This window comes from Xiphophorus maculatus, chromosome 3 (genome assembly GCF_002775205.1).
Source record: "Xiphophorus maculatus strain JP 163 A chromosome 3, X_maculatus-5.0-male, whole genome shotgun sequence".
NCBI lineage: Eukaryota > Metazoa > Chordata > Actinopteri > Cyprinodontiformes > Poeciliidae > Xiphophorus > Xiphophorus maculatus.
Window position 1 is genome coordinate 19,510,840 of NC_036445.1, and position 20,894 is coordinate 19,531,733.

The 20,894-nt window shown below is 38.6% G+C and overlaps 2 protein-coding genes across 6 annotated transcripts; both read right to left on the reverse strand.

Moving 5' to 3' along the window:
• Nucleotides 1-3,885: 3,885 nt before the first annotated feature.
• u2af2 (U2 small nuclear RNA auxiliary factor 2) lies at nt 3,886-13,764 on the reverse strand. 4 transcript variants are annotated; one of them, XM_005798791.2, is made up of 12 exons: nt 13,183-13,764; nt 11,880-12,021; nt 10,162-10,197; nt 9,784-9,887; nt 9,323-9,474; nt 9,100-9,216; nt 8,879-9,017; nt 8,665-8,744; nt 8,384-8,506; nt 8,216-8,302; nt 6,546-6,794; nt 3,886-5,795 (listed from the first exon to the last, which is right to left on the reverse strand). In XM_005798791.2, exons 1-12 carry the CDS (start codon nt 13,229-13,231, stop codon nt 5,661-5,663), a joined length of 1,413 nt encoding a protein of 470 aa, XP_005798848.1. In that variant the 5' UTR covers nt 13,232-13,764; the 3' UTR covers nt 3,886-5,660. The 4 variants fall into 4 exon arrangements, with proteins under 4 accessions (XP_005798848.1, XP_005798847.1, XP_005798852.1 ...); XM_005798790.2 differs by having other exon boundaries at nt 8,861-9,017; XM_005798795.2 differs by lacking the exon at nt 10,162-10,197.
• A 1,129-nt stretch (nt 13,765-14,893) lies between these two features.
• Nucleotides 14,894-20,076, reverse strand: LOC102219304 (coiled-coil domain-containing protein 106-like). Of its 2 annotated transcripts, XM_023329916.1 has the most exons (9): nt 19,943-20,076; nt 19,456-19,525; nt 18,361-18,459; nt 18,044-18,265; nt 17,866-17,922; nt 17,681-17,754; nt 17,482-17,596; nt 16,674-16,832; nt 14,894-16,588 (listed from the first exon to the last, which is right to left on the reverse strand). In XM_023329916.1, the coding sequence occupies exons 2-9, from the start codon at nt 19,523-19,525 to the stop codon at nt 16,263-16,265; spliced, it is 1,122 nt and encodes a 373-aa protein (XP_023185684.1). In that variant the 5' UTR covers nt 19,943-20,076; the 3' UTR covers nt 14,894-16,262. The 2 variants fall into 2 exon arrangements, with proteins under 2 accessions (XP_023185684.1, XP_014324161.1); XM_014468675.2 differs by having other exon boundaries at nt 17,482-17,754; nt 19,943-20,074.
• Between the last annotated feature and the right edge of the window lie 818 nt (nt 20,077-20,894).

Here is a 20,894-nt window from a genome sequence, read left to right on the forward strand (position 1 = left end):
TCATGATGAACAGTACTGATAGAGTTATGAACACTAAAGCCTTTTAAAGTAGCTGATGTTCACTATGAGATTGCACACCGTCTCAGTGCAGGCTGTAGACGAGCTTTCCTTAGAGAGGTCACATATGTTCAACCTGTAACAGCTGCAGTTAATCTATTAACTGAGAGGACAGCAATCTGTTTTAAGGCGAATAGTGTGTCGATTCTTCGAAACACCTGAGTTCACAGAGTCCCGCCGCTCCTCCATCATGTGAGATGGATGGAAAATGTCCAAAGACAGTCAGAAGCCATCAATAATCTGCAGCATGCTGATGTGAACAATCTTGTCTCCACATCACTCTTGGGCTTCTGTCAGCAACACCGATTTATGCTTCAACACTCTGCATGGCTTACATGTGTCCTCATGTGTTCGCACGCATTACATTAGTGATGCAATAATTACCGACTGCTGCTGCAGCGTAAAAATTTTCCCCAGTAAAATACATCACATTAAAGACCTAAAGAATTATGTCTAGCTATAAGTCCAACATAGGTTTATAATTTTGTTTATCAAATATTTGAAAGCTACAGTGCATTCAAAAAGGATTCTTATGACTTAACTATGTCAGTTTTTAAGAGCCACAAATCTCAACTTACTGTTCAGAGAAGCAACAAACAGGATTTAGTACCGCTGGTACGGAGTACCGCTGCGGAGATCCATAGCATAGGTGTAAGAATCTGTTTACAGGACCAGGACAGGCAAATTTAGCCTTGTTGAAGAGTACTAAGAAGAAAACCGCCATCCTTATAAAAAGCAACGTCTGACAAATCATGTAGGAGACACTGGAAATGTGTCCACTGTCAAAAATGAAGTCTTTTCAATCCAGCCTGGAGACAGAAAGACATGCTTTTTAACCTTGCACCTCAATTATTGTAATGGTCTCTTTAATTAAACTGGTATGATTTGATTGCATCATTACTGGTTTCCCCTCAGTGGAAATCATTTTAAAATTATTTTTTATTTGTCTGCACTCATGTGCCCATTTGTAGCACACTGTATTCTCAGATCAATAGAACAGATGCTTTTAGTGGTTCCAAAATCATCTATACTGAGAGGTAATGAAGCTTTTTCTGCTGAAGCTCCTATGTTGTGTGGAGGGTGAGATGGTTTTGTGTGTTTTATATTCTCTCTTTTTTTGTTTTTTTAGTGGCATTTCTAGATTTTTTAAAATTTGTGTTCTGTTCTGTTTTACCTCTTATTCTCTGACCTGTGTTGATCTTTCGTGGTTTTTGTTATGCTTTTTTTTTGTCAGTTTTCCTGTGGTTTTTAGAGGTTTCAAAATAAACTGGTATGGTAAATCAAACATTTTTGCTTGCATGCAAAGTTATATTTGTAGTCAGAAACTAACACAGCGTCCCCACATCGACACATAGTGGTGAATGCATCATGTTGTGGGGAAGCTTATCTTTAGCAGGGATCAACGATCCAAGATGTGTACATATATGACGCCCTCTATTCCTTACATAACGGCAAAGTTCAGATGCATTCCAACAAGTTAAACCTATAATTTCACTTATTAATTGAAGACAAGTGGAAGGACACTTCAAACAAAATAAGAAAAGCTCTCTTTGCATTAAGTTCTTTGGTTTTTGTTGAGACGTTATAAATACATGGCTACTAACAGTAATGATTGACTGTCATGTCAAAGCATGACTAACATCGATGCAGCATGCACATGACCAAATGAAGCATCTCAAAGTATTTCATCCGTCTCTGTAGTTTTAATTTACATATTAAAGGTTTCGTGCCATATTAATAACATCTATGTGTTTAGCTGGTGCAGAGCCCCTCTCCAAAAGATGATTTGCAGAGCTTAACCCCCTGTGTGTAGAATAAACACAGGATATTGCTCAGACACCGCATCCAGCTCCAGTGTTGCATTCCCGCTGCGGCAGTGTTCTATCTTTCTGAATGAAGATCAATGAGGAAGCTCTGCCCGGAATGCCAATGATCACTGACAGAGTCACACATTCACCACTAGAGGGCGACGATGACTTTACAATCCTCGCTGCAGCACCAGGGTGGGAGAGGGGACGGTAATGACATGTAGGGTCTCTCATATTGGTCAGAGGAGTCTCCAGGTCTGTAGGAGCGGCTGTGTCAGGTTTTACATGCGAGCTCTGGTGTGTAAAGGTTTCAGATGCATGAAAGCTCTGATGCTCCAGCTCCGTCCTTAGGGAGCAGCCGGGCACAGAGTGCTGCATCACAGACCCTGCCTCTGGGTCTAGTGCAGTGGAGTGTAGCCATGCGGATGAAGATGGGTGGTATAGAGCTGACACAGGCCATTATTCCATGTCAGAGCATGGCTGCTTTACTATAACTGTTTTACATGAACTCCCTATTGAATAAGTCAGGATGCTCCTTATGGCTTTCATTACTGCTGGCTAAGAATGTGTCCGTATGCCAGCTAACGGCAGCGAATGGGAGATTTAATTATCTTTGTGTAGGCGATTTATAAATAGGTACAGACGACAATAACGCAAACAAGGGAGCTCAGCCTACATCATTTGAAAAGAATGCACCATCTCCAAAAATATTAGGAACCACTGGTTTACAAAAAAGGTGATGGAAGAAAAGACTGTTGGTTTTCAAATAAAGCTGACCAGTGCCAATACAAATCACAAGCAAACTGGGACACGGGTCAACAGGGGGCGCCAAGAGCACTCAGCTATCCAGTCAGTGTAAATGTCTACTTCCACTTATAGATAACTAAAGTATATTTGATGGTTCATGAGGAACAGATTTTAAATTATTTTAATTTGTAATATTTTCACATACTTAGGATGCAAATGAACTAGGAAATGTACTAGTTGTAATGTATGTTAGCCAAAATTTAAAGTCACTGGTTCAATATTGATTAAATGCATTTCTTCTGTTTGTCGCCAGGTATATTTAACCCCAACCGTAGTTGCAAATTCATTATTAAATTATCATTCCAGTGTGTGATTGAAACCAACTAAGTTAGTCTGGCCTGTTCTGGTTCAAATATTTAAATGCTGTACTTGACTCCACTGATGTGCCAAATGTTGAAGTTAGAAATGTAACCTTGTCTTTGAAATATATTTACTGATATAGTCTAACATGTAATTTGAGGGAGAAGCAAAACATTTAGTGATTAAAAGAATTTGATGGCTCAAAAGAAAACCATGAAATTTAAGGATGTTTAATGCTGATAACTAGAACACGGTTCTGCAACCTTTACAATGGAAAGAGGCATTTTTATCCTCAGTCCAGCTAAATAAAACTCCTATTGGAGCTGCAAATATTACATGACCTTATGGAAGAAGATAATGTCATTTAGATTTAGGTTATCTAAATGACCTACATGTCGTTTTTTATTATTTTTAGACTGTCATTTCTACATGTGTGCAATTTGTGTCCAAATTACGGGCCTAAAAGTGAAAATGTGACGAGCATTAAGACTTAAAACTAATTAATTTTTAATCTGAGCTAAAAAATAATTTAAAAAAAAGTTTGGTCTAAAAGCAATAAAGTTATAATAAAAAAATAAAGATAGAAAAACATTTTTGATTTTATACATAATGGGCATTTTCTAAACTTTTCCAAAAATATTTGACCTATTTAAAGGTAAATTTTCTCAGCAAGATAAATTTTATCTTTAAGTGCTAATTGTAAGAAAAATACTGAAAACCTAAAAAAAAATACAACCCATTAAATAAATATAAATTTTGCCAGCTGTGCCTGTGAAATAGCGCCATCACTTGGACATTACTGTTAAGTACAAGGATGTTTCTAAATGATATCAACTGAATGAAGACTCCAGACTTTTCTAGTGTGGAGCCAACCATGAGGGTGCACGATAAAAGGGAAAAAAAAAGGCAGCAGTCATGTAAATTCAGCTTTTAATCAACATTTGGAAACAAACTGGACAAACAAAAGACTGCTTGTACAAACTAGATGCTGCTTTTTTTTTAATAGGTTTAAATCATTTAAGAAATCACGTTTGTTTTTAGAAGAAAAAAAAAAAGAAATCGACACAGACACAGAAGACTTTGAAAAAGTAAGGAGTAACATTTCAAAAGTGTTATTTCTGTCACACTCTTAAGCGCCATCTCGCGGAGCCGCAAATATGAAATGAAAGTTTTATCATCAAGCCCGTACAGTGTGAAACGTGGTCCTTCGGGAATAAAAGTGAAAGGACTGGGGGAGTGAAAGAAGAGAGTTGGTCGGGGCATACAGCAGGTTGTCAACGTCCTGACTAAAGCAGAAACAGGCCTCATTCATCTCTACAGGGTCCAAATGTTATGGAACAGACCAGTGTTGGCCAATAAATGTATCAATTTGATAAATCTGCTGACGGAGACATAAAACAGCTGAATTTGGTTTCATTCTACAGGACAACATGAGTCGTGGGATTTTAGTCATGTGTTTATTTGGTCTTGTCAAAGGTGGTGAGATGTTGCACAAAAACGTACTGGATCCAACACATTTAACATCCAAGAAGAAAACCGAGCTGTCCAGGGTACAAGATTGTGACACGTATGAAAGTACAGACATCACTGAAAGAGGGGCAAGCCAAATTTCTCTCCAAAGCCAATTGATTTAACGACGTGATGGCTTGCTGGTAAAAGATGAGATGTATCCCCTCCTCCCTCACTGAATAGAAATCTGCTTTTCGTTTTCTCTTTTTCGTCTTATTCTGAATCAGGGTCAAAATATAAAGAGCTGTTCACAAAACAAAACCCGGGCATGAAAAGTTACAGGAAGAGAAAAAAAGAAAATGCAAATGGAATCATTGGAATTTTTCTTTCAGCAGTTTGTGTTACTTTGCAGACTGAATACAAGGTGATATTACAGCTCGAATCAGAAAAGCTATGCACATATCAGAACGATTACGGCCGACAATCAGATAAGAGTCCAACCAGACGTAGGGGCAGCAGAGTGATCAAACGAAGGAACATGAAGAGATAACAGAAGTAAAACAAATTTCCTCTCCTACGCTGATGACAAACAGGTGGACGTTGTTACGGCTACCGTGTATCTACATTAAATCAATTGAAAATGCCCTTCGTCTTCTGCTTCGTCTCCCTTTCACAAACACGTACTCCATACTTTTTTTCTCCTCTACTCTTTTCAATCAGAATTGTCTAGTCGTTCTGTACGGCAGCTCCTTTTCAATTTATTTAAAACAGGCTTTAAATACAAACCTTTAAAGTAAGGAGTTCCCCTCCCTCCCAACTTTCTCTCAAAGCTGACACTCAGGTCGGACAAAGTATAAAAAGAAAAAAAAAACAGTAAACCCCGCCCCCTGGCCCTTTTTAATACACACATTTCTCAAAAATCCTCATGGCCTTCCCCACCCGCCCACCCAGCTACACAACTAGTACCCAAACCTTGCTCTGTTATGCATTCATTATAAACCCCGACCTTCATCCCTTACGATCACAAATATAGGTTTTAACAGCTGGACATGTCATGTAGATCTGAAACAATAAACTGGATATCACAGAAGTCATTCGTCAAATGATTAAAAGTCAAAGATCTACCTGAAATGTTGCTCAACTGAATTACTCCCAGGGCTGGTCTGGAAACGGGCAATTTACATAACATTACCATCCCTTCCTCCCCCCTCCCCTCCAAGCTGTTACCCACCACCCCATCTACCAGAAGTCCCGGCGGTGATAAGCATCTGGATCGCAGTATTTTGTCACGACCACCCTGTTGGCAAACTTCCTTCCTGTCAGCCCCTGCATGGCCTTCTGGGAGTCAAAAACTGAAGTAAACTCCACAAAGATCTGGAAAAAGAGGGGGAAAAAAACACAAAACACTGAAGTCTGGTGATAGAACAGACCACGACTTGCCACAAATATTCATCTTTCTTGAGCTTTCTCATATTTTGTCATTCTACAGCTAAGCATTTTTAAAGTTGTGCATGAATATAAGGAGAAAGGGAAAAACTCTGGCTTTTTTTAATAAACTCTTTGAGGCAAACATATGTTTCAGCCCTCTTTACTCTGATGCGTGTAAATAAAGTCACCCCGTATCACAATAGAAATGTACAAAAGATGATAAATTAGTGATAAATTTGCCCTTACCCATAAAAGACAAAATAAAGCTAGTTAGCTATCAAGAGAATATTAGCAGCTGGTTACTGGAAGCCTAAACCGCCTCGAGTCACAGAACGCAATAGAGATGTGTGCAGGCGACTCAAATTAAGCCCGACAGAAAATTTCAGTGGAAAAAAAAATCTACATAGAATATTCAAGATTAAATAGTTCTGTATTTAAGGCCAACTTGCATTTTTAAAGGAATTTTAGACATTTTATGGCCTTAATTTTAGATGCATGACTTTAAGACTTTTAAAGGATGTATGGACCATGAAAATCAAATACATGCCACATCTTTCATGTTTGAAACATTCTGAGATCTTTTTCTCTCCACCTCGCACTATTTTGTGTTGATCCATCACGTAAAATCCAAACTAAATATCTGGTTGTAACGTGACTAAATGCAGAAATGTTCAAATCTGGATTTCGACCGCCTACCTTGCCGGTCCCGGGCACCTCCAGGCCGTCCACAGGGCGAGGTATCTCGATGCTCTTGACTTGGCCGTACTTGCTGCACTCCTCCCTCACGTCTTCCACAATCTCCTCATATTCTTCGTCATCCAGGAGCTCCTCTGGGGCCACCATGTTCATCAGACACAGCACTTCAGTGGGCAGGCCGCCCATCTGAGTCACAGAGCTGTTCAGACCCGGTACCTGCAGCGTCACAGGCGTCTGGTTTATGGTTGTCTGGAAGAAAAAAAAACCCAGATTGCAAAAAGGTTACATTTATTTGGAATCAGATTGCTTTAAGCATGCAGAACGTCTACCACATCAACAACCAATGTGACATGTAATATTTACAGCCACCCCACCATATTGGCAGTCCTTCTGTTCTGCACTATAGGATAAACACAAGACATGTTCACTATTAAATGTCATTTAAAAACACTGTAGCTGAAAGGCAAGCGATGTACTATTCACTCACTTCCTCATTACTCCACTAAAACAAAAATCTGCATTTTAGGAGGTCAGGGGTGTGAGTTTCATGCATTGCCTAACAATGTTTATGAAAACTGCATGATTTAACTTGTAATCTGTTGGAAGAACCAACAAAATATTCCATGTTTATCATTTATAGTATATTTTGGATTTTTATTTTACTCTTTAGCAACATAATTTCCACAAACTAAGAGAAAAACTGTTACCTGTGATGAAAACAAAACCAGGTCTGGAGGTAAAACACTGCAGTACATGCAATATTTAAAAGAAACAGTAGTGCATTCTTCCCTACTATTATGAACATCAGACAATAGAATTTTTCTTATTTTTTGAAAATGGCTAAACAAAAAACAATTTATCTTAAGCTTAATATGTGTAACTGAAATAATGTATTTTTTCCCCCCACCAAACCAATTCCAGTGTTAAACTGGATCAACAGCAGTCATCTGCTGGACCATAACACTGGTTTTATCAGCTCTGTTTCTGCAGTTTTGTCAGTGGATTAGGTTAGGCTACAGAAAACATCAATATGTTAAAATGCTGTGAGAATCATGTTTGGTCTGCTTAATTTAAGGCCAAAAGAATAGAAACACAGAGGTTTAACCTTAAAATGTGAGATTAGCAGTGGAACAACACAAGCTGACTTATTAACCTGATGTTTGGTTTATTTGCCTGTTGCATAATGAATGTAGTCCAGACAGAGCTGCTTTTCTCCACATTTGTCATTTCCAAATGCATTTATAAATGCTGTTTGTAGCTCTGCATAGAAACACTGGTGGGCTTTTTCAACAGTGCACTGAAATGCATGACAGGACTGTAAAGAGCAGTCACACCAATAAAGGTATTTGAAACTGTTTATAAAAATAAATGGGTGACATGACACATTCATTCTGACAAAAATTCAGAGTAAAACAAATGTAGATCAGAAGACCTTTAACAGTTTTACTCTTTAAAACAATGCTCAAGCACTAATAGTGGCCCAAGAACTTTTGGTGGGATAAACACTTTGTTTCCATCTGAAAATACAAAACTTTACTGAAAAGAAAAGATTCCCACTTTCACTTGCTACCACTGTTAAAAGGAGACAAACTGGAGAAAACTTAACAGGAATGTGTCTGAGTTTAGCATCGAGGTTCCCACTATCCTGCTGCCAGCAGCTGGAAACTCACCAGAGTGGCGTTCTTGGAGCCCACGCTGGCTCTCTGCACCAGGAGCTTCTTGTCTCCCAGCTGCATGCCGTTCAACCCGGCAATAGCCTGCAAAGATACCAAGAATTATTTACACCCTCCTGAAACAACCTCCACTGATGCACATTTTCCTCTGTTGTGACCCATTACCTGATCATTCAAGTTGACGTCAACATATTCACAGAAAGCGTATCCTTTAGACAGGCCTGTGGCGCTGTCTTTCACCAGATTAAAGGCCTTCAGCGGGCCAAATGATGTCAACAATTCTTTCACCTAGAAAAACACAAAGTTCTTACATTGAGTCATATTGCTTACAAATATATGATCTGTTAGAAATTAACCGAATGTAAGCTAACATTTCAAGGCCTGTGAACATTGAAAAGCATGTTAGATTATGGCTTGTATCCCAGCTTAAAGGCAAAAACACTGACCTGGTCATCATTCAGGTAGTTCGGCAAACCACCTATAAAGAGCTTGTGAGCCGAATCTGGCACCACTGTGGACACCACACCTGCATCATGTTCAAGGATGGAAGTAAAAACATCAAATCAGATGATTACAGGTCATGGCTATGTAGAGAATTTTATGAATATTAATGAAATGTGACAAGCAACTGAGGTTAAAAACCATTAATTGTCTGTGTACCCGGCACATAGACACTGGGGTTCTCGCTCATGCCAGGCAAGGGCTGGTAATCGTGCGGGCGGCGGATTTTCAGGCTCTGGCCTTGAAAGATGATGCCATCAAAGGCCATCGCCTGTGTTGTTTCATCCACCGAACGGAACTGCACAGAAAATAATGTAATCAAACACGAATTGATTTTTACATCGTAATCACAAACGATGGTCCCTGTAATACGTTCCTACCTCCAGGAAGGCAAAGTTCTTATCCTGGTTGATCTGTACTGCGAGCACAGGATTCCCAGGGGCCTGAGTCAGACCCCCCAAACGCATTTGAGCATTAAAAAAGTCCATCATAGATTCCTACATTGAAAGGAGGGAAAAGATCAGTAAATTTGTTCAAATTTTTCATAGTTTATTTAAAATGAAAATGTATTACCACAAAAATGCTTAATTAAGGAGTTTTCACCTCTGTGATGCCAAATGGGATGTTGCCCACATAGAGGCGGCGAGCCTGCCGGGTCATCTGACTGCCCACCACAGGCACCGGGGTGGGAGTAACAGCCAGGCCATCTGGGGTCATGGTGGGCAGCAGAGCCGTGGCTGGGATCTGTCCGGCCGCTGGGAGATAAAGAAAGAAAATATTTAAAAACCTAGACACTTTTTATACATCTCACCGTTTCATCAATGTTTGGTGAGTGATGGACAGATATGTGGACAGACAGATGGATGCCATGACTAGACAACAGGACAGGGAAGTATATCCTACTACTGTATTTTTCCACATTAACTAGATCTTAAAATACATAATAAATCTCCCCATTTGTCCAGACTGTGTAGGAACCCTGACATTACAGTCGTTCTTTATCAAGGAGGTAAGTTTAACTCTGATTATGATGTTCATCACAAATGGATGGAGGTAAATGATACCTTGCATGGCTTTGTACTGCATGGGAGTGATGTGTTCAAAACCCGGTGGAGGGACATCCCAGTACTTCTTCACCTTCTTCTTCTTCTCACGATGAGGAGAACGGCTGTTGAACAGAGTTAAGGTGATGTTATTAAAATATTGAAATTCAACTAAACTTTCTGCATAAAAACCAAAAGACTAACAAAGCGGGCACTGGGTTGTATTTTCTGAAATATACAAAAACAACAACCTATTGACAATTTGCATCCATTAAAAAAATACAACACTGGACCCCCATCTCAGTTATGTGAATAAAACAGTACAAACTGTCTGAGCACAGACAATTGCAGTTGTTGCAACAATGCACAACCCAGCTTTGTGTTAGTTTGCTGTATTACCTTCCAGCTTTGTCTTGGGGGTAGCTGGATGGTGAGCTGAAATGACATTGGAAGGGATTGACATTTCTCTTAACATCAATTTAACTGTTTACATTGACACTTCAAAATAGCTGAGCCCTTTTTACCCTCACACTCACCAGATCTGGGCACTAGATTGCAGGATTTTAAAACACTCAGAGAAGTTAGCTGCTATTTTACATTAGAAAGTGTGTAATGCAGGTGTGTTTTTAAAGTGGCAGGTAACATATGTGTGATTTTTCCCAGAGGTTGCATGCAAATCAAAATCCCACATATGTGGGAATAAAGAAAGCTTGTTGGCATTTGTTTGTCTGGACCCAACAAACAAATTCTTCCCCTGGTTCAGGTATTTAAACTATCAACTCATTCTCAATACAATACTCTAAAATATCTGTGTACAAGGTGGAATCAACAGGCAAACTTGATTCAGGATAATATAAAAAAAAAAGGGAGAGTACACATTTAAACCATCAATCTTCCCATTACTGTTAACATCTTGTTTCCGGCAGTCTGCTGAAGATATTAATGATCAACAAACAGATGTTTGTTTACAGAAGGGAATAAAGTCATTCAATCACCATTACAGTGATCAAAATCAGTCCATTTTTCCTTTATCAACCAAACATTTTTCAGCTGCTCAATAAATGAACCAAAAGTGAAAAACATTTTCTGTCAGTAAGCAAATCTGCAAACAGCAGGCTCTTTGATGCACTTAATTTTGACTTTAGTAGAAATAAAACAGATAAATAGGTTGGAGTCACATACTTTGACACACAAATAAAAATAATCTTAATCTCTTGGGTTCAAATATTATTGGTCAAAAAACCTGAAACATTTATTTTTCTTAGAGCTAGTGGAATCGGATAAACTTTAGGGGGAAACTGGCAAATGGCATCAGCCACAAATCTGATGGCTGCATCTCCTTTTACAGCAGGTGGGTCTGCTGCCTCTGGATAACAGGGGCTGTACAGTATAAGAACACTAGCATTTACATCTGTATGAAAAGATTCATGCTGACAGCTAATATGTTTAACCTGAACAGCTCAATAATTTAAACTGTGCAATATTTTCAGGAGAACTTAGTTTAAATGTTCTAGTTACCGATTAAATCCTTAGTGGTTCTAAGAGTCTGGATATTTTCAAGTAATACTCAAAAACAAAGATATAAGTTGTTTCTTTGTGTGTTGAAAGTCTTTTATACCAAGTCTGCTTGGTGCACAAAACTAAGAATCAGGAGCAAAGGGCTTGGGAAAGTAATCATAAGTATAATAGTGGTCCCATCAGTTAATTAATACACCTTTTTTTTTTTTTTTTTTTTTTTTACCCCTCCAGGGGATTTTTTTGTGGGCTCTAGTGTCCCTTATACGAATATACGCAAGTAAGCTGACAGGAAGTGGGAAGGTGAGGGGGGAAGACATGCGGCAAATGTCTCCGGGTCCGGGAGTCGAACCCTCGCCGGCCGCGTCAAGGACTCAAGGCCTCCAAACGTGGGTCGCGCTAACCCCTACGCCACCACATCACGCCCAATAATACACCTTTTAATATTTCTAGATCAAATTAAAAGCCAGGAATGTGCAGCTGCATAACTTAAATTGCTTGGTTTGGTCATGTGAATCAAACCTCACAGCAGTTCAGCTGCAGAGTTCATAAGCTGACAGAAGTTCATCAGCCTGTTGACGTTGCTGAATGGCCATACTAACCTGCGCCTGTGTCTTCGCTCCTTACTGTCTCCACGGCGGTCCCTGCTGCGTCTGTCCCTGTCTCTGCTTCTCCGTTTCCTCTCTCTGCTGCGGCTGCGGGACGAGGAGCGGCGGTGGTGGCGGTTCTCTTTGTCCCTTTCCGCTGTGGAAATAAAAAGCTTGTAAACCAATAGAACTGCTTTATATTTTTGGAAAAGGATATAAAGTTAACTTTCTAAAGTAAAAGCGTACCCTCCAGTATTTTAACTCACCTCTGATGAATACTAAAGAGAAAACAGACCTAGAATCAATATCTGCCATTTATTCATGGCTGAATGTTTTTTTTTTCTTGTGCTGCTTTTTTGTCACTGCTGTACAACTTCTTCTTATTATTATTGCTTATGTTAAGTGTGTGCTTCCATTTACCTCTCCCTCTCCTGCGGCTACACTTATATTCACCCACTGAGGGATAAATAAAAGTATCATATTAGTTATTTGAGGTGCTGCCATTTTGCTGTTGCATTACTTGTTTAAAACAGAACATAATTTGGTTTTAATGAGACTCTTTTAGACTTTTTAGACCAAGAAACCACTCCTTCATTTATTTTCCAACCTAATAAATAGAAGTGTTTGCAAAATATTCTGCAACCCTTTCAAGTAGAATTGTTTTGAAATAAACTCTTGAAACTAATATGCTTACTAAAAATCTAAACTCCAGGAGTGATGGCACAAAAAGTTGAAAGACGTAATTTTAACATAAAGCAATATAAAACCTACAACGCTACCTAAATATGTACAGTTTTGCCATTTGAATAAATCTGCAATTAATTTTTTTTCATACTTAATCAGATATAGAAAACTACAAAAATATATATTTAAACTTATAGACCCTGGGAGTAGCTTGCTTTAGGCCTGATGTTAAAGGCGTGGTCGGCAAAATTTTTAAATGCAATGTTGATATGTTGATAGCGGTAGATAAAAAGTAAGTGGCACATAAATATTCACTGTACACTACGCAGCTGAAGCGGATGGATGCCAGGCATTAGGAAACCCACGTTGTACATGAAAGATTTAAAAAGTACCGCTGTCCAGTTTTCAATAAGCTCATTGTTTTATATAGCCTACAGTGAACTACCCTAGTTAATTTGAGAACAATGGTGCAGCGACATCACACTTGAGGGGTTTTGAGACTGTATGACAGTAAAGAGCCGCTCAGCGTTCCTGTAAATAGACACATCCACGATTGGATAAAATGATGGCGGCGGTTTAAATCTGACCCATAAACCTGTCGTTTTTGTTATTGTTGTGCGGCTAATTTATTTACCTTGCTTGTTTTCAGACAACTGTCTCTCAAACTCGTCGTAGTCCGACATCTCTGGGTGGAAGCTTGTTACGCTCTCTGGGACTGCGTTGTTCAGTCGGCGGTGGCTAGCTTCAGCTAGCAACAAAGTGAGCTACACTTTTAAACACAAGCGGTTAGCTTGAAATAGCTTCGACGAATTAGCTTTGACGAGCGGGTAATTTCACGACGGATTTACCAAAATTGAATGACCAACACACGCATAAAACGTAGTGGTGTGTATTTTACAACGTAACCGACATGAATGATTGAGAAAGGAAAACGTGCTCGTTAGCCTGCTAACGTTAGCCGACTAGCTTGTAGCAAAGTCCAGAAGAATAGGCCTGCTGCAACACACACCACGGACGAATGAATGAGACACTTTCCCGAGCTAGATGCAAGTCCTAAAGGGTCACAGACCTACAAATTGAAGTTATTTGACTTTGTAAGCCAGAAATTAGCGCCTTCAGAAGTTTAAACGTTATACAAAACAATAAAGGTTTCGCTATGCCCGCTTTTTCTGCTCCGTCTCCCAGGCAGCCCCTGACATCGGAAGTTGATGACTGTGGGGTTTCCGCTCATCCAGATTACCAGTAGTAATCGAGTCAGAATAAAAGCGAAGACTAAACTCGTCTTCTAACTGTTCATTCTCTAAAGAGAAAGTGATACAAGTAGATATAAGTAGAAATAACTCACAATTTTCAGCTAACGTATTTCTTTATATGAAAGAGAAACATGGTTAGTCTGGAATACTTCACAATCCTGCGTGCATTTATGAATGGAAACAATAATCAGCAACATCCGAGGGTTGTTGTGATACTCAAACGGTGCTCAGTTAGCCCAATGTTTGCTAATGTATCCCTCACTCACCATTACACCACCACCCCAGCTTGAACCACTGATCTAGTGGATGAATTAATTCGCGCTTTCAGCTCCTAAGAAATTCAAAATGTTTTGTATGGTGAAGACATTAAGCAACAGACAAGACGCAACATTGCAATAGAACAATATCTAATTAGCCTTGATTTAACGGAAATAAGTGTTTCAGTGTTTTTGTAGTTTTCTATGAGTTTGTTCCAGATTAAAGGAAGATAAACTGCTGCTTCTCCGTGTCTGGTTCTGATTCTGGCGATACAGAGTAGACTAGAATCAGAAGGCTTCAGTGGTCTGGAAGATTGATGGATCTTAAAGTATTTTGGTGCTAACCTATTCAGTGTTTTATAAACCCGCAAAAGTATTTATTCACTGAGATATAGAGAGCCAGTATAAAGACTTTAGAACTGGGGTGATGCGCTTTATTTTCCTAGTTTTAGTGAGAATGTGTTTTGGATCAGCTGCAGCTGATTGTTTTTTTTAGGTAAACCTGTAAATACACTGTTGCAGTAATCAATTCAACTAAAGATAAACACATGGATGAGTTTCTCTAGATCTTGTAGGGACAGTAGTCATTTAATCCTAGGAAATGTTCTTAAGGTAATAGAAGGTTGACTTGGTAATGTCTTTATGTGTCTCTTAAGGTTCAGGCATGAGTTCATCACCGACACCCAAGTTTCAGACACAATCAGTATTTTCTTACTGGAATAACTGAAGTATTTCTCTTCCATCATGAGTAAGACTAAAAACATGAACAAAAGGTCAGAGCAAATCACTTTGTTTCAAACATCAAACACAGTTAATGACATAAATGAGAAATCAGTGAGGGAAAAACAAAGTTTATTTCACTTCTATTAACACAATTTCTTAATGAATCATCAGCACTCATCAGAGAGATTTGTTCTTGAAGGTTAGAGAATAAAATGTTGCATTTTTATATGAATTCAAATGCTTTACTGTCATTTGACTCATGCTGCAAGTAGAAACTGTTCCAGGTGGAAATGTGTGAACTGGCAGGAATCTCAGTTAACTTTGCAGCTCCCTTATTGCTCTTGAACTGTTTACTCATGGACTCATGGTTACACAATATTATTCTGCTGTAGAACAAAATCCAAAATAATTGCCTTCACTGCCAAAATAGTTGCATTTCATAGCAAATTACAATCAGCTCCCTTCAAATTTGAAGACCGCACAACAGATCACAAACGCTCTTTTTACATGCACACGTTGTGGAGAACAGTTCCTCTGTTTCTGCTGATGATTTTTAGCTGTTTTCACAATTTCTATTTTTTTTTTTTACAAGTAACCGAAACCTACACAGTATTACAAAAAATCTATAGTGTTATGTAGTGAAATTGCTCAGATCCACAATATATAAAACTTCACAATACAATACAAGATTCCTAATATCAGAAGCGTAGGAGGTTACATTTATAGCAACATAGTAGAAGTCATATACAAAAGTTGCTTGGAGTCCTTTGAAGAAAGAAAGAAATGCAGCATTAAAACTAGGCAGAGGTGCAACTGGTGTTCCCATTAGTAAGAATAAATAAAAACGACCAACATTTCTGAGACAAAATACTATGTTAGGTATAAAACCAGTGAGTTATTGATTGATATATGGTGCCCTGGCGCCAAAGGTTCGAGACCTAACCTATCCTTTCATACCTACGTATTTTTCTAATTGTCATTTAATGATTGTTCTCCTTGTCTTTAAATATGGAGGTCTGCAGCAAAATATGGAGCTTTTCTAAATGTGGATCATATAAAAATGCATTAAGGCAAATAAAAATGACACTAAATATAGCCACAGTAAAAATAAAGCAATGAAAAGTACGGTATCCTGAAATGGTCATAATTTGTTCAAAGTATTCCAAAAATGAGTCAAAACTTAAAATAAAAATTAAAAATACACTGGACGTTTATACACTTATGGGATTGTGTCAAAGCAGAATACAAATAAAGTTATATAAATTTGGATTTTTAACAAGCTGCGGTCATCTAAAGTAGTGTTTGAACTCCTGCCCTCCAGCAGATCCACGTCAGGATAAAAAAATGTCTTTGCAAAGCATAAATGAAGAACAAATGACTAAAGAACTACCATAATTACAGTCCTCTGTGATTGCAGAAACAATTATTTTCATTTCAAAAGAATCCCCTTGTCTCTACCTCCACAATAGAGCTGACATTAATCAGCTCATCTCGTGCCTGAATCGGTACGAGATGGGCAGCAGGAGGTTATTTTTCTTCAACGCCTGCACTCTGCTGAGCGTCTCTTCGTCCAGGGCGAGGTAGCAGCGTCGGGCGTAATCCAGCAGCTTCTCCTTGGAGGAGTCAAACTCTCCCACTTCGGCCACTTTCTCGGGGGCCACGAGATGCAGCTCAGCAATGGGTGTGGTGGAGGCCACGGTGTTGCGGTCAACACCGTGGATTTGGAAGGCCTTGGTCATGTTTTTGAGGCGCTGGTACGTAAGGAGAATCTTCTTATAGCGAAAAAGCACTCCTGCAGCGTCTTTCACTGACAAAGAGAAAAGCAGAGCAGAGTTAGCTGCAGCCTGAATGACACTGAAATTCGGAGTCTTTTTTCAGGATCTCTGCGTCACCTCTCTGTCGCTCTCGTGGCGCTCGGAGGACTCGCCTCCTCTTTAACTGCTGCCTGTTGGTGCTAATTGCCTCTGACATTACATCGTCCCCTTCGTCCTCCTCGATGAAGCCATCCTCCTCCAAGAACTCATCCGATTCTCCCAGCAGTGAGAGCGAATCTGTAAGGGCGAAAAATAATTTGCTTCACAAAACCCAGTAGGCAAAGGACACGTGTGACAGACTGACTTCATTAAAGTAACACTATAATACAATGGATGCTGTTAAATCGCCTCAGTGATATTAGGTTGAGTGATGCGGCTTTGGGATTGCTTTAAGACAGAACAGTGTTTGCAGATGGATATAATCACATTTTTCTGAAGATATTAAGAAGTAATATACATAAGTATGGTTTGATTTTCCAGATTTTTTTCTGCTTTTTCAGGCTTCTAAAGGAGCAAAATCTATAAATGCTTAATACTTGCAGGTGTTTGCAATTTATGTTTAAATGACTTGCTTTTGGCTTGATTTGCTCCATTACTCCTAGTGTAAACATTTTACCTATCAGTATTTATATTACTGACTGAATGACCACATTTCTTTCAAACTGACTGTCAGTGAAGAGCAGTATTGCTATTCTTAAACTAACTTTTTTTTATCTGTATCATATTACTCTGACTTTTATTTTATTTATTTGTGTTAATGTTAACATAACACTTGTATCTTGTAACTTTCCAGTGGAAGTCTCCAAGGTGACAAAAAAGAGATACTGGTCTGTAGGATCGTCCTCATTAAATCAAATAAGTAGATACATGATTTAATTTGCATTACCTGGGCCATTGCGTCCACTCAGTTGGTTTAAGGATGATCTTGCAGCATTGCTGTGTTTGCTGTTGCTTCCACTGCCTGTTGTACTTGCCTGTTGACTGTGGCCTTGCAAAAGGGCCTGTGATTGTGTTGTGTTGTACAAAGCATTCATATTAGAGAGCTGAGAGGACATTGGATTGGAGATGTGGTTTTTGGAAGGCACCATAGTGGGAGGACATGGCCTTCGCTGGACAAACTGGCGCTGAGGGAAATGCTGTTGGTCTGCCTTCTGCTGTTCTATTAAAAAAGAAAATTACAAAGTGGATTGCGACTTAGAGATCATAAAAATGTAATAAATAAACAAACAGCCCCACAAGCTGGAATCAAAAAGCATAAGTGAATTTTTACCAGCAGGACGGTCTTCCTCTCTTCTTGCCCTCCAGTTGAATCGTCTAGATTCATATCCTGATTTAAGCAAAACACAAAAAGGGACATATTTATTTTTATTTTAAAAACCGCTTCAACAACGTTTCAACATTAATCTTATTATTGACAGTGTTTTCAGACGGCAAGAGTCTTTCCTCACCGTTACTGTACTGACTCTGACCCTGTTCCGGTCCCTGGCTCTTCGTGGAAAAGATGAAGCGGTCCAGCTGGCACCGCAGGAAGTCCCGCTCCTCCTCCAGATCCTCGATTCTTTTCTGCAGCCACGAGTTTTTCTCCACAGAGATCTGGAGCTGGGTCCGCAGGTTGTTGATCACCATGTATGAGTTGCTGACTGTAGGTGGGCCTGCACTCGAGGCTGGTTCTGAGGATGACAAGAACAGCTCCAGTGTTCACAGGTGCTGCACCACAAAATAATAACTGTGGCAGCAATTACTTTATACACTGTGTGACATTTACCGTCAAAGTTCTGATCGCTCTGGTTGAAGAATCCCTGCTGCTCAAAGTTGTTTTCTTCAAAGGGAATGGTAATTTCATAAGTGTCCTCACTTTTTGGAGCTGAAAAAAGGCAAAATCATCAAATATCTCATGATCTAAAGCAGGATAATCACATTTACTTGAAGCAATTAACTACAAGGTTGCAATCTGAAGCAAATTGTTGCCAATTTCCCTCACCTCCCTTGAGCTAAGGTGTTTTGGAGAATCAGTTGCTGATTTAGAGTTGCTTTTTAGTACAATATATATACAATTAGTTTTCCTAATACTTTAATACGTCCATGGTTAAAGACTAATCAAGAGGTATATTTTGCAACTCTACAGTGACTTCTTTTGAAATGCTAAGCTGTAAAATAATCAAATAGGAGTTTGCTGACCCAGCTACAACAGATGTATGAATAACGTGCAAGTCCAAGGAAAACTGGGTTATGCTGGAGGCATCCTTGTACTCTGCGAGTCTCTTAGAGACCTTTATGGTATGAAAAGCAGCAGCTGGAGATCTTCAAAGACTTTTGTTCTAATCTTTTTTGCTGAAGGGTTAGAAATTCTCAACCAACTCTTTCTTCATGCATTTCAAAAGAAACCTAAATAAAACCAGTCCCGTGCATAACCAATTGCTTCTTTTATCAGCAACAGATATCAATGCACAAAGAGCAGAAAGTGACCGTGTCCAGAAGAATACAAATCTACTTAGATAATTCCACAGTCTAGTTCTTCACTAATTTTGTCTAGTTGCTAGAAGAGCGTGGGTTTTGTTCCAGTGGGTTTTTAGTTCATTTGTGATTATTATGTTATTTCTACTCATTGTCGACTTATTGTAATAAATGTTCTTGATGTCTTTATTAAACCATTAATATTTCCTCTATTTACTATCTTTGTGATGTTATGCAAGTGTGCAATGTGCAATTTTAAAATCCGACAAAAAAGATCACAAGTGAGGGAGAAATGTTCAAAATTAGGACAATTTGTTTATACTGGGGTACGTATTACTGGAAACGTCTGTTTTTCTGCTCCTTCCAATAATAACAGAGATTTAGATACTGACAACTAAGACCTTACTCTGCAGGTGAAAAGAGCCTACATGGCTCTTTGATGTGGAAGCTCCATCACTCCTGTTACCGTCCTCCATCTGCCACAGACAAAAGTTAAGTGAACCAAAATGAATGTTATCAAGACATAAATACACGTGCAGAAAATTTGAAGCTTAATTCTTCATTAAGCTATTAATAATAGAGACAATATTTCTAAACCTCTGTTCACCGAGGAACCTTCACTTGTGTGAAGGTTCCTCACACAAAAACAGAGCTAATTATATTCGATTAAACAAAAATAATTTCACACGGATTAAATGTTTGGGAAATACATGTTTTAAGCGTCTTGAAGAAAGTAGTTAGCTCAAAACAAGGTTAGCCTGTTAGCCCAGAAAATGTAGCCAGACTATAATCACCATTTTGTTTTTTATGCACAATAAGTACTTTAATTCCGTCATTCTTGCTCTAATAAAATCTCTCTGCTTTAAATATATACCGTAGAAACTGGTACGTACCACTTTAGGATTAGTTATAACTTAGTGGTGCATATGTAATAAGCCGTTATTACTCAGTCATATCGCCATTTCAGCGGTTCGTCTGCTAGCTAACAAGCTAACAATAACAATTACAGCATTTTTTTTAAGCACCGAATGACGTCATTTCCGGCTGTTGACTGACGGTTTATATGCCAGTGAGAAAACATTCACAAAAGGTTTTATGTAGTGAGCATTCACATATTTGGATTTAGTTTATATTGAAAGATAAGCCGATAAAAAAAGGAAACGAGATGAATCACAAGTTATATTTCTTTGACTAAATGTTGCTTAAAAGCAACAACGCTGAAGTTAGAATCAGATTTGTAGATTCCGAGTAGGTCCTTCAGTAAAGGGCTATTTCACTCTAAAAATAAAAATCTTACCTTTAGCTTGATATACAGCAGATCGAAATCTAAAGATTCAGGACGGTTAAACACGAACCAAGTGATTTTATGGTCATTACTGTTTGACGTTTTATGAATTGTAAAAGTCATTCAACTTGTGAAAGCAAAAAAATAATAATTCAAGTGTCTTTTTTTTTTTTGCTTTTAACTTTACCTCTTAAAATAAGTCCAGTTCAAACACGCGTTCTTTCGTTTGAAAATACAACTTATTAAAATTTGGCTTGATTTATTTGTTTTAATTTTTATAATAATAAAGGCATCACTTCACAGAAAAATAGAAGCAACAACCAGAAATTCCATAATTTCTTGTTTTCTGGCTAAATTTCAGTACTAAGATTGATTCACCAAGTTATGTCACTGATTATAGATGAGTGTTTGCGATACATTGTTTATATTTAATATTTTCATGTCCACCTTTATTTGTCTTATGGTGAAAGAACGAACATATATAGGACAACAACTTTGAGGTGTATGAAACTGCACCTCTTACGGCCTCTATCGAAGTTAGTCATGCGTTCATGAAATTC

What these genes read in the sequence shown, in the direction of transcription:
- u2af2 (XM_005798790.2), bottom strand. Translation starts at nt 13,231, where the DNA reads ATGTCGGACTACGACGAGTTTGAGAGACAGTTGTCTGAAAACAAGCAA. An exon ending in GCAGTACAAAGCCATGCAAG is followed by an intron (nt 9,475 to 9,783) that starts GTATCATTTACC and finishes TTTATCTCCCAG; the next exon opens with CGGCCGGACAGATCCCAGCC. An exon ending in ACTACCTGAATGATGACCAG is followed by an intron (nt 8,507 to 8,664) that starts GTCAGTGTTTTT and finishes GTGTTTTTCTAG; the next exon opens with GTGAAAGAATTGTTGACATC.
- LOC102219304 (XM_014468675.2), bottom strand. Translation starts at nt 19,525, where the DNA reads ATGGAGGACGGTAACAGGAGTGATGGAGCTTCCACATCAAAGAGCCAT. An exon ending in AGAGGAAGACCGTCCTGCTG is followed by an intron (nt 17,755 to 17,865) that starts GTAAAAATTCAC and finishes CTTTTTTAATAG; the next exon opens with AACAGCAGAAGGCAGACCAA. An exon ending in GAGTGGACGCAATGGCCCAG is followed by an intron (nt 16,833 to 17,481) that starts GTAATGCAAATT and finishes TCGCCCTTACAG; the next exon opens with ATTCGCTCTCACTGCTGGGA.